Source organism: Lolium rigidum, chromosome 7 (assembly GCF_022539505.1).
Source record: "Lolium rigidum isolate FL_2022 chromosome 7, APGP_CSIRO_Lrig_0.1, whole genome shotgun sequence".
NCBI lineage: Eukaryota > Viridiplantae > Streptophyta > Magnoliopsida > Poales > Poaceae > Lolium > Lolium rigidum.
Window position 1 is genome coordinate 237,668,976 of NC_061514.1, and position 13,223 is coordinate 237,682,198.

The 13,223-nt window shown below is 45.2% G+C and overlaps 1 protein-coding gene across 3 annotated transcripts; it reads right to left on the reverse strand.

Moving 5' to 3' along the window:
* Positions 1-2,155: 2,155 nt before the first annotated feature.
* On the reverse strand, positions 2,156-6,162 carry LOC124675203 (bifunctional riboflavin kinase/FMN phosphatase-like). Of its 3 annotated transcripts, XM_047211270.1 has the most exons (11): positions 6,078-6,162; positions 5,483-5,608; positions 5,187-5,373; positions 4,437-4,567; positions 4,272-4,341; positions 4,098-4,163; positions 3,552-3,706; positions 3,353-3,448; positions 2,715-2,866; positions 2,562-2,645; positions 2,156-2,468 (listed from the first exon to the last, which is right to left on the reverse strand). In XM_047211270.1, exons 2-11 carry the CDS (start codon positions 5,553-5,555, stop codon positions 2,334-2,336), a joined length of 1,149 nt encoding a protein of 382 aa, XP_047067226.1. In that variant the 5' UTR covers positions 5,556-5,608; positions 6,078-6,162; the 3' UTR covers positions 2,156-2,333. The 3 variants fall into 3 exon arrangements, with proteins under 3 accessions (XP_047067226.1, XP_047067225.1, XP_047067227.1); XM_047211269.1 differs by lacking the exon at positions 6,078-6,162 and having other exon boundaries at positions 5,483-6,052; XM_047211271.1 differs by lacking the exon at positions 6,078-6,162 and having other exon boundaries at positions 5,187-5,356; positions 5,483-5,540.
* Between the last annotated feature and the right edge of the window lie 7,061 nt (positions 6,163-13,223).

A 13,223-nucleotide genomic window follows, 5' to 3' on the forward strand; every position in this document is an offset into this window, starting at 1 on the left:
TAAACTTTTAATATTTTAATCATTGGCTAGCTGTGGGAGTGATTTAGATAAACGAGAAATAAATCCATTTTGTGCCAAATATAAACCGGCAGGATCAATTCAGACAATCTAGATACCAGACATTGTGATTCATATCAACCGCCATATTATTTTAAAGTTTTAACCATAAGCCCAATATAAGCAGAGGAGCAATAAACAAATGAACTATGCTTAGATGATGTCAGCCAAAAGTAACAACAAATCTTATTTATGATGTCTACTGAAGGTGAATTTCCTACTACCGAAGGTGACATTGGATTAATCAAGAATGAACTCCGAAAGTTACAAAAAAAAAATATGCTCATTATATCTCACAACAAGCATGCCAGAATGTCACAAGGTTTATTTGTTTTAATCATCAGTACCCCAATAAAGCAAGGACTAATAACCAATTGAATCATCATCTGAGTCATATTCACCAAGCAAAACCGTCTTATCATGTATGGATGAAATCGAGAAGACATGATAGTCCGAGAAAATGCATAAGCAATCAAACATTATGTGGATGAAATCGAGAAGACATGATAGTCCGAGAAAATGCATAAGCTATCAAACATTTACGTGGATAGAATAAAGTGCCAGATCATTTAAATCAAGAATTATGAGTTGACGAGTCGAGCCGAGTCGTCTAGGTACCAACTCATAGACTTGTCATGGCTAGTCTACAGACTATTGCTCGACTAGTCGATATGTACTTCAGCAGTCGCTAGTACAAAATACTATCATATATGAAACCAAATGAGAGATGTAATAACTAAAACTAACATAATTTCAACAAGTTGCATAAATAAATAATAATTCTAGAGCCTAGAACATCGTGGCATAGGCCTCAAATTATCTCCTTTAGATAGGGTTCCTAATAATGGCTCCCGAGCACCTCACTTAACCAGGAAATTTTTTAGTAGACCGTCAGGAACCAGGACTAGTCGAGACTAGTCCACAACTAGTCGGTCGGCTCGTCGACTCATGGAACTAGTCGAAACGACCATCTGAGTCGAGAATGAAATAACGACTTGTAGATTAGTCGCTCGATTAGTCTCGGCTAATCTCTTGACTTATAATCCATGATTTAAATTAAGCATTACGTGATATTTGTTTAGTCATAATCCAACTAAAAAAGAACATACAAGCAATATAACCATTTTGACCTAGAAGCTAGCAGGAAAATGAACGAAGATGTGTGTCATATAAATAGCAGGATTATTTCAAAATAGTTATCATGTGTATATGGAGAGTAAATGTGTAGCACACGAACATGTTTCAACATGATAAGCATATCAATACAAAAGTGGGCAGGTACTTACCGAATTATTGGGATGATAACTCCACGATTTCCTAAGTTCCATGTGAGAGTACAACAAGAAATAATAACAAGAGTTAATGTTGCGGCTCTTAAAGAACCAAAACAACAAATAATTATAACCGCAGCAGAGTAATAAGTTCAAACATGTACTACAAAATAGCAAAATGATAGCAGAAAGAAAATAGTAGTTGACATTTGCCGTTATAGTTTACAACAAAATAGATGAAAATTGTAATGTAAAATTTTGTGAATACGGAAGAGCAGGGAATGACGGAATTTAAAATAACATTTTGCAGTGAACAACAGAAGGCGTTATGGTGTTTGCACACAACGAACAAGATAGAAATTACAATGGTTTAATATGTCACATGTGGAACTAGAAATGCAAGCAAACATGTTCATTTCCTATAAAAAAAACGATGAATTACATTGCATGAATTGATGTTAAATTCGAATTGAAATAGGGCTCATATTAATACACATAGGAGAAACATAAGAGAAAATAAATATAAAGGTTGCACTTTAAGGATTCTAAAATAGCAAAGGGTTCCAAAAACCTCTAAAATGGCTAGCTGTTGCTAAGATCTTTTCGCACATTTCACCCTGCATTTATAGTGTGTTGACGGTTAAAGTTATGTACGGAGAACTTCTTAAACTACTGGATATATCTGAAACTAACAAGGTTCGACTCTCAACAGTGCGGATAGTAATTCTACTTGCTGGAGTCGAACCCTGGTGGGTTGATTGGCATTGGCACTTCCGCATACTCTAGTATACCCACACATATAGAGCGAGCAAGAATATAGTAATCGATAGCGTACAACCTTCAAACTTACGGGGCTGTACTAGAACTCCAAATATTTATAATTGCAAACAGAACAAACCGAATTAAGAACAGTTTTGTAAATGAGCGTCCTCTTTCAGAACATGGAAAATATAATTTCACGAATATGTATAGTCTATTTGGCGGCTTCTTTGGCTGTAGAACTGTTCAATCATTTTGATCCCTTCTCAAGTACGGCGAGTCCTTATAGCAGGCGTATATTGGAATATCAAGAGCTTTCTCTGCTATTCTTCCATCTTCGCGAATCCTCTCGATCAAACTTTCAACCGAACTGAAGTTGGCCTGAAAAATGGATTTTCACAAATAGGTGAGAAGAGTGGCGCGAGCATTAAAAGGGTGCTGCATTTGTTTTTGCTGGCATGGCCATAGCTTCACCTCAGGTCTTATGTAGCCAATTATAGCAAGGCTGAGCTCCTCTCCATAGAAATCCTCGCTGAAATCATGAAGTATCCATGGCTCCTGCAACTCACAACTTTAGAATGTGCGACGAATCTAAATGTGGAAGGAAGTATTGATGAGACCACTCACAATAGTTTTCTCTGAGTTATGAAAATATGGGTTCCAACCAATGCTCATGACCATCTTGTAGATACCTCCTTTACGCAGTCCAGCCCAACCAAAGTATACCCCAGAAGTATGCTCCGAGAGTATGTCAGAGAACTTGTCTGCAGGTAAGTTGGCTGCAAAGAAGACGTAAAAAACACAAGAGTACACTGATATCAAAATAAATAGTTAAAAGTGACCTCATAGTGTGAATACTTGCACACCAACTTAGCATGATAAAGATTACAAAACCAAAGAGAAACACTAATCTTAAGGAAAGACATCAACTGTAACCAATAGCCCCTGTTTATGAATTTAAATCATGTCTAACGTGCACTGGTTAGGTGGACATGCATGCAAGAAAATTTTCCACACATCTATCAAGGACACAGTATGAAGTGCCCGAATAGCATTTGTGAGACGTAATGTCCGAAAATAGGTAACTGAACGTAGACGAGATAGGTAAGCTATGGTCTGGAAATTTAGGACAGTAAACATACATGGAGAACATGCATGTTGTGATAAGAAAATTTATGTGAAGCAGACACAGTATCTAACACCACACAATAGTAATTGTTTAATTTGGTATGTTTTCTATATCTAGATAGCATGTTCCCGCATACCTGTTGGTATCCCTAGTACTCTAGAACCACGGCCATATCCTTTTATCACAGGTCCGCTGATAAACCATGGCTCTATTGGCAAGGTGTCCTCAATCCCTGCAGAATATTCAAGCAAGCAATAGTTCAAGCCGTCTAGAAAATACTATATCTGAACAAATGAAATTCTTTGACCCTACAGGATAACATTCTTGAGTCATACAATCAACAAACGGTGTCAAGCCCCATTTTTCAAGCCGTAAGTCAAGGAGGGAATTGATCACTTCATCAGCAGCACCAAATTCAGCAGTGCTTTTGGGTATTGAAGGTACAGCTATCACATGCATGCCTGCAGCTTTACCAGCCAGGACACCTTGCCTAGCATAACAATTAATTACCACATATTAATTAAACCACAAACTTTTGGACTAAGAAGGTAAAAGGAGAACCACGGGCAGACAGGATACAACAAAGGTTTCTGATCTAAAAGCAAGAGCTCCATCGTAATTCCATAGAAAATTACGAAGTATATGCTATCATTAGGTAGGCAGGCAGCTCTGATGTGAAATATCTATCACACATGTGGTCTAATATTAATCTAATGAGTGCATATGAGTGATCTTGAAATAATGAATATGGAGCTCATTCAGAAAAAATGCATGAACTCCAAAGCCCATTACCTTCCACTGAAAATACATTAGGATAATTACACACTCGTGACTGCATCACCATTTAAAAAAAAACAGGAATAGATAGCAAACACACTTACAAGGAATCCTCAATTACGATACAATTTGATGGATCAGAGTTCATTCTCTTTGCAGCTTCCACGAATCTTTGAATATCAAAATAGAAGTAAATTAGCCATATCAAACAAAATGCACTTCATGTATACACAAATGCCTGTTGCCAATTCAGACTACAAAATTGCACAATATCTCACATGTCTGGAGATGGCTTCCCCCTTGTTACTTCATCACCACCAACAATTGCTACAAAAGATTCTTCCCATCCTATATACCATATGGACAAAATCACCATAAGAACACCATACTAGTACTCAAAAGCAGGATACAGGTCCACCGTTTATGTACATGGAAAGCATTACCCGGATGACAAGAGATCTTTGCTCTAATGTTTTCTCTTGGGGAGTTGGAAGCCAGAGCAGCACATACACCCTTACTCCTTAAATGCTGTACTAATCTATTAGCTCCTGCAAGGGCTTTTATATTGCCCAACCTGCGGAATTTGATTCGCCATTTAGATTGGAAAACCTCAAGTAGTAAAATGAAAGCATTACTGAACAAAATACAGGAGTATAACAACTACTATATACCGCAGTACGAACAAAATGCAAAAAAGACAATGGTCGTGGGCAAGGCTAGCAATGTTGGATGTAAATACTTATTAAATGGCACTTCATTACCTTCTAAAACAACTAAACAACTAAATACTTATAGGGTCTGTGACTACATGGCAGCATGCATTCTCACGTGATCTATCAATATTATCTCTTATTGTTTCCAAGAGAAGTTCAGCATGGAGCCACAGACCCTATATCTAAAGTCAGGCATGCATGCACGGACACTTGTAGAGAAATTTGCAGGCTTTGGTGCAAACAGAAATACATAGGGATGCCAGGAGAGCAGATATTATGCATAGGAAAATATCGGCAAGAAGCATGTTGAAATATGTATGTATATGCACACACAGTTTCTTATAAGCATATAAACAGATGTTCTTAAGCAAATGTTCTTACAGTTTGTAAAGAGGGATAACACATACATCTGAATTTCTAGCTGATATATCATCTTACAACCTTATGCAACAGAAAAGGAAGGGTTTTTGCTGATATTACTTCTCATTAAACATTGGAGTAATCATGTTGAGGAACTCTTCTGATGAGTAAGGGAGTTCATATTCTTCCAAAACAGCAACTGCAGCTTCATAAGGTCCCTTTCGTAATAAACACTGAGCTTTCTTGCTATCCCATGTTTTCCCTTCCTTGACAAGAAATGATTTTAGCACCTGTTGTACAACATAATCTGCCATGGGTTATAAACAAGAGACGTGAGATTGAGAATCTAGAAAGACCATTTATACAGATAAATGAACAACTCTGCATGTAATATATTCCAACTGATCTCCCATTACCTGTATTTAAGAGGGTACCATCCAAACCAAGAATAACATGAGAAAACTGTCGAGTGGACCTGGATTCTTCCATCTCCAAAACTGGGGCTTAATATAGCCAGAGAGCATTCATGTCCCAAGAGCTACCTGCCAAGGAATGTAAGTGGGGAGAAAATATACAGTGGAGCATGAGCTTGTTAATACATAGAATGGTCCACTTGTGCAGTAAAGCTACTTTACCGGCTAGCATCTACTGCACTACTATTTTTTAAAAAAAAACTAAAGAATGAACCTATTCTTCAACAATGTTCAGTGAAACCATCCAATCTGACCTGAAGTTCATGACTGTCTGAGCTCAACTAATATAATTCAGTATCCCGCAAAACCAACAATACATATATTAGTATATTGTAACATAGCCGAAACCTTTGGATACAATTGCATAGAACTCTCTGAGCTAACTAAATAAGTCCTTACACCAATGCCGCATCCATGTAAATAAAACGGCGAGGGATTTACAGCCGAGGGTAATGGGATGGGGACGAGATCGCTCCAGGATCCAACTCGGCGCAGCATTCAGACGCGATTCGAGTAGAGAAAGGGAGGTCTGGCGTACCAGCAGGAGATGCGCGGCGGCAAGCTCGCGGTCGTCTTCGTGCCGAAGCTGAGGGTGACGCACTGAGGCCTCGGATCCCGCAAAGCGGCGGCGCGGGCACGCGATGAGCTCGCCCGTCAGCGGAGTAGGTGAACGGCGCCGGCCGCTCCGATGGGAGGGGTGTGGTGTGGTCACTCGTTCCACGTTTTTTCTTCTTCTTTTCGAGTGGTAGTGTGGTATACTTGTCTTCGAAATGTAACTTTGACTAGATAAGTTTATACTACCTACTCACGAACTTTGACAAAAAAAAGCAAGCAACAAAATTTTAATTATATTTTGTAAGTAAATAATATAGTTGAATTCATATATAAAACACCTTCTAATAATATTAATTTCATACCAACAGTTTTTATATATTTAGAGTACTTTTGGTCAAAGAGGTGCCTTATTCATTGAAATGGTGGGAGCACCGGTTTGAAGATCCAAAATAACATCACAATGCTTAAGTTTGACTCTTAAATGTTATTCCCTTCATTCAGATTTACAAGGTCCCATGTACTTTAAGAAAACATCAACCCAAGTTACTCAGTCTTAAAATCGAGTTCTTTTTAATAAAACAGCAGCCCCAAGATATACTCCATTCGTGTCAAAATATAAAACATTTAACCTTTTTTTTCAACCAAGTAAAAAATGGCAAAAAGTACATCGCTACCCCTATCTGAATTTGGATCGCGATCGCCTAGCATCTTCGAGCTTCCACCCCGAGCATTGTCATCTTCCATATCCGCTCCGAACCAGCTTCTATCCTGATCAAGCTACTCTTCCGCCCCGACCCCAGGCGACACCTTGGCATCGACCTCCCGATCATTCTAATCCCGAGGTGGCCTGCTCTCCTGAGCCCTAGGTCGCCTGATCATCCAAACATCTGATCCCCAAATGGTATGGAGCCACTTGGTCACAAACACCTTATCCCCAGCTCGCAGACATCTGATCGACTGGAGCCCTAGGTCTCCTAGGCCGGAGCGCAGATGGCGGGCGCAGGGAGTGGTGGGCGTGGGGGCATGGAACAAGTGGCGGCACCCTCGCTGTGGTTCTGCGTCTCCTCCGGCCCTGCAACAATTGGTGACCCAGCACATCAATTTGGTACCCCTAGATCACAAATTCAGAACAATCAAGTTAATCCAGTTAATCACACAAACAACACTGCAAGCAAGCACTGCAAACACAAATTTAACAAGCAATAAGAAATAACAATAAAGAAATTTAACAGCAGATCAAGCATATAAATAGGTGACCAAGAGCAAGAACCGATAATTTTTTGGCTTTTAGTTTACACACTTTTAAGTCAAAAGTCATCACCAATCTTCTTAATTAATAGATATAAGGAAAATATTTTACCTTGGTTTAAAAAAGAAGTCATCACCAATAAACCTAATCAATACACCCTAAGCTTGCTAAAAAAAGAGTGGCCAGCAGAACTGAAGATAGATATGGCAAAAACCTGGCGATTCTGTGGTAGGTTGAGAAGTCATTAGTTTAAAGTACCATGCCGTGACTAAAGTTAGACATGTGAAAGTATAGATATGGAATTGGAATCGTCATTTTAATTTGAAATTCCAGGAATTGGTATTGTATGTTATGTCAATTCTTGTCCCTAACCCTTTTTAAACAGAAGGCCAAAGGCCCGGCCATATATATATAGCCCCACATCACCGATTCGACGATACAACGCACGCACCACCACGTCTGGTCCCTCAAGTCATACAAGCAACAACACCACAGGTTCGGGGACACCGCACATCATAGAGTACCAACATATAACAGGATCCACACACGCGCTATCACACGCCGACGATGGAGGGCACTGCCGAGTAGCGCTGCACCGCTCGAAGCTCATGTCCTCGTCGCCCCATGGAGCCGTCTAACCTCGGCCGTCGCCACGTCCAAGAGTCTCCGGTCCGTCTGTCTGACCAGAACCCTCCATCCCTGCATATGAATAGACATTTTGAACATAGCATCAGCCGGGCTGCCAAGGACCTTTCCTTCAATAGCTAGCTTATTGCGAACTGAGCCGCAAAGGTAAACCAAGCTAATCTACGGAGGCGCCCCGACAAACCCTGGACAATAGCGATAAAATCCCCAACCCCTGTTGGGTTCCAAGCGCACGACAGGATCTCCCTAATCCCTGCCCACATAAACTTGGCCAAGTGGCAGTTGAAGAAAATATGATTGCAATCCTCGAACTCCCCACATAGCGCACAATCCCCATTCGATGGGCGTGACGCTGCCAAAGGAAGACCTTGATCTTCGGGGGAACCCTAGTCCTCCACACTTCCTTGAAGTGCGTGATCGCCGCCCCGTGCGACAATTTGAGGTACAGGGAATTGGTGGAGTAGCAACTCGACTCCTCCAGCGCCCAAGACACTTTGTCCTCACCCGTCCTCATCGGGTTCAGATCAAAGATCCGGCACAAATTCTCCCATTCCACTCGTTCCGGCAGCGTGAAGCTTCGCCTAAAGCGGATGCACCAGCCCGTCTCAGAACGAACCCCGGCGACCGTCGCGAACTGATTATCGCAGCAAGCGAACAACCCCGGGAAGAGGCCGCGGAGGGGACCCCTTCCCGTCCACCAATCTAACCAGAAGAACGTCTTCCTCCCATCCTGCACAAGGTGTTTAGCTCCCAACTTAAAGTACCATTTGATCTTGTGAATGGCATTCCAAAACTGGGAGCCCTTCGTAGGAACCTCAGGGGAGAAAAGGTCATTGTTGCCCAGGTACTTAGCTCTAAGAAGGTCTGCCCACAGACCCTCCTCATTCTGGTACAATTTCCGAATCCATTTGACCATCAGCGCAATGTTCATGCGTTTAGTATTGAGGATCCCCAGACCCCCAAATGTCTTTGGTCTACAAACCGTGTCCCAGTCTACCATGTGGTATTTCCGTTTGGCGTTGACCCCTTCCCAAAAGAATCTAGCCCTAGTTTTGTTCATTGCTCCATGAGTCTTGTCATGGAGAAGGTACATGCTCATTGCAAACATTGGCAGGCTAGATAAGCAGGAGTTAGTCAGCTCGAGCCTACCAGCCGAGGCCAGGAAGAGGCCTTGCCATGGGTCAACCCTATGACCCACCTTCTCAATCAGGAAGGTCCAGTCTGCCGCTGAGAGCGATTTTTCACTCATCGGCAGACCCAAGTACTGCATTGGGAGAGAGCCCAGCTTGCAGTTGAGCCCATCGGCCACCCACCTCCGCTCCGCCTCTGTAACCCCTGTTACAATGGCCTCGCTCTTCAAGAAATTAATCTTGAGTCCCGACATGTTTTCAAAACATAATAGGATGAGCTTGAGGTTGGCCACCCCCACCCTAGAGGGATCGATCATGATCATGGTATCATCTGCGTACTGGAGGTGCGTAACACCACCAGGTATGAGATGAGGCACAACACCCTGTATGTGACCCGACTCCCTGGCTCTCGAAAGGATAGCCGCCAGCGAGTCTACCATGAAATCGAACAGGATTGGGGATAGGGGGTCACCCTGTCGCACTCCCCGTGCATTCCGGAAAAAACCCCCAATCTCCCCATTGACATTGACCGCCGTTTGTCCTCCGGAGACCAGCTGCAAGAGGCGGTGAACCACCATTGCCGAGAACCCTTTCTTGAGCAACACCTCCCGCAGAAATCCCAACTGACCCGGTCGTATGCCTTCTCAAAGTCCAGCTTAAGCAAAAGACCTCCTAGTTTCTTAACCCTCAGCTCGTGAGCAATCTCGTGAAGCGCGAGAACCCCCTCGTGCAAACACCGACCCTTAATGAAAGCCGACTGGCTCCTGTCTATGGTCCTGTGGGCAATCGGAGCAAGCCTCATAGCGTACGCTTTCGCCACAAACTTAAAGATAACATTAATCAAGGCAATCGGTCTGAACTGTCTGATGTTGTCCGCGCCCTTCACCTTAGGAATCAGTGAGATGATCCCAAAGTTCAGCCTCGCTACATCCACCCTCCCTAGGGCGAAATCGTTCAGGATTGTGAGGATTGGCTCCCTCAAGATTCCCCAGAATCTCTTGAAGAACAAGACCGGCAAACCGTCAGGTCCCGGAGCTGAATCGGGCTTCATATCGGCTAGCACCGCATCCAACTCCTCTGGAGTAAAGGTCACCTCCAACTCCACATTCTCCGTGTCCAAAATCCTCTTATTTTCCGGCCACAGATCGTTCGCTAAGGAGAACGCCCTCGTCTCTCCCTCTGCACCCATTAGGTTCTGGTAGAACTGGTACACATGGTCCACCAGATCCGCCTGATCAGAAACCTCCCCAGCTTCTGTAATAAGTCTCAGAATGGAACACTTACGCCGTCTACCATTGGCGATCGCGTGGAAGAAGGCCGTGCAAGAGTCTCCCTTAAGGGTCCATCTGACTCTACTCCGCTGGCGCCAATACTCCTCCTCCACACCGTCAAGGTGGACGATCTGGTCCTCCAGGTGATATCGGAGAGCCCATCCCTCCTCATCAAGGCCCTGAGAATCAGCTAAGTGGTCCAGATGTTGAACCCTACGCATAAGGTCCTCCATGGCGGCCCTTTTCTCTTTCCCTAAGTTCGCCCCCCATCCCTTGAGGAACTGGCGTAAGCTCCTAGAGATGCATTGCCACAGGTCAATGCTGCATCGATGCGGCCCCTGCACATGGATACACTCAAGGATCTTGCCCTTGAGAAGCTCTACGAACCCATCCACCCCAAACCACCAGGTCTGGAAGAAAAAACGGGACGATCTCTTAATCCCTTTGTCCCCATCATCCAGAATCAGTGGGGTGTGATCAGACCCAATCCTTGTGATCGCCTGCAGCGAGCACAAGGGAAACATCTGCTCCCAAGCAGGAGAAACAAAGACCCTATCTAGCACCGAGCGAATCGGGATGGATTGTTTGTTCGTCCAGGTAAAGCGAGCGCCCGCTCTGTGCAGCTCCCGAAGGGATAGGGCCGCCACCGCATCATTGAACCGGCGCACCCTTGGCCAATTCACAATGCCGTTACTCTTATCCGACGCCCTTCGGATGAGGTTGAAATCGCCGCCCACCACCACTGGAAGATTGCAGGCGCGCACCTCCGCCCCGAGTTCGTCCAAGAACTCCCCAGTCCTCGCATGATCCGCCGGGCCATAGACCAGGATGAAGCACCACTTCTTTCCCAACTTGCGGTGGAAGATGTCACTGAGAAAGAAGGATCCCTTCCTCCAAACTTCGACCTCAAAGGTCTCATCCCTAAAGCCTAGCAGCATCCCTCCGGAGTGCCCCGTGGCGGGGACCCAACTCCAAGCAAACTGACCCCCGCACTCGAGGCTCCGGAGTTCCGGACCCGAGAACTCCTGCTTAATCGTCTCCTGTAAACCCACTATGTCCATCTTATCACTCCGCAAGTATTCCCGGAGTTGGGTACGACGCCCTTGTCGTCCAAAACCCCGAATGTTATAAATTAGGGACCTCATTTAGCGCCCTTGCGCTTGTGTTGACCCTTCCGGACCGTCAACTGAGATCTCTTGACACATTTGCGGCGTGGCCTAGCCGTCCCGGCCTCCACACCCCCCTGGGCCGAGCCCACCGCGTCCCCCGATGGCGAGTCCCCTGTCACCGGGGAGCCAACCGGCCTGCAAGCCTCCCTGGCTGCGGCAGCGTCGACAGACCCCTCCGCCTCAGCGGTGTCCGTCGCCCCTCCATGCGTCGCAGCCCTCTGGGCCTCAGCCACAGCCTGCGCCTCAGCAATCTGGCGCTCAGCCCGTCGTGCGGCTTCCGCTAGCGCCCCCTGGGCTAGCTCCTTGGCGTGCACGAGCGAAAGTGCCCGCCTCCGGCGGACCCACCGCCGGGTTGAAAACCAGGCAGCTATCACGAACTACAGACGAACGGTGAGCATCAGAAAGAACATCTAGGATCTCAAAATCATTACCTTTGTCCTTCTTCTTGGCGATGGAGTCGGCCTCCAGGTTCCGCTCCTCCGCCCGACGTTGCGCCAGCTCCATGATCGGCGTGCCCGCCAGCGCCCCGTTCCTCGAACTCTTGCGCATCGGGAGAGACGGCGTCGACCCGTTCTTCTTCCTGCTGGAGTAGGTGATCGCCAAGGAACGCCTCCCCTGAGCAAGTGGAGCCACCGCCGTGGCCTCCAGCTGCAGGTCCTGCCTCTCCCCGCCCAGCCCCACCTCCTCCTCGTCCTCCGAAGAAATCACTTCCTCCACCTCCACTCGCTCGAGAGGTCCCCTGACCCGGGCAATCTTCGCCGGCGCCCCGTCCGCCACCTGGCTGTCGTCCACCCAAGACGCCACCGGGTCGGTGATTTGGGACTCGGTCTCATTGGAGAGCAGGGAGCCCTCCCCCGTCTCCAACACCCTCTCCGCCACCGGCTGCATCACATGGCTTGTCCCTAACCCTGTCATAACATGATTTTTAGCTTGGAGTTACAAACTGACAAATGAAATGAAAGTACCAGTATCATGTTAGGTAATTGCCAAACGAGCTCTTAGTGAAATAAATCAGAAAATTGTTAATTGTGACTGCAATTGTAAGTTTGTAAGGCCATGTACAGTGCAGGTGCTTAGACTGGGTGCTTAAGGAAAAAAAAAACCGTTTCTTTTTACCACGTCCACTGGGTGCTTGAGGAAGGGAAAGAGTGCCTAGTTTGCCTTCGATGCCGGCTAAAGAAATAACTGCTCCATTTTGACGTACAGGACTGGAACAACGGCTCCTGCTCCATTTTGACGTACAGGACTGGAACAACGCCTCCTGCTTGTGTTTCTTCTTCCAACAAATAAATTATGCACTTGTCCCGTGAGAAGTTCGGATTCTTCTACTTACTCCGGTTTAAAATAATTGACTAAAAAATGTATCTAGAAGCGTGACCCGCGAGGAGCTGCAGCAAGTAAGAGCATGGCAAAGGTGTAGCTTTACATGATACTAAAACTGAATGAAATCGAGTGGATTGCTAACGATTGGAAAGAAGGGTTGGCTGAGCTGGGTGATAGCAGACAGACCACGATTTCAAATCAATAACCAGCTACAGCCAGGTGAAAATCGAGCAAATTCAAATGCAGCAGGAAGAGGCAGATCTCTAAGTTCCAACTACTGGCATACCGGATGCCTGAATTTCAAGTGAATACGGTAGACATCGTAATCTGGGATTGCAACCA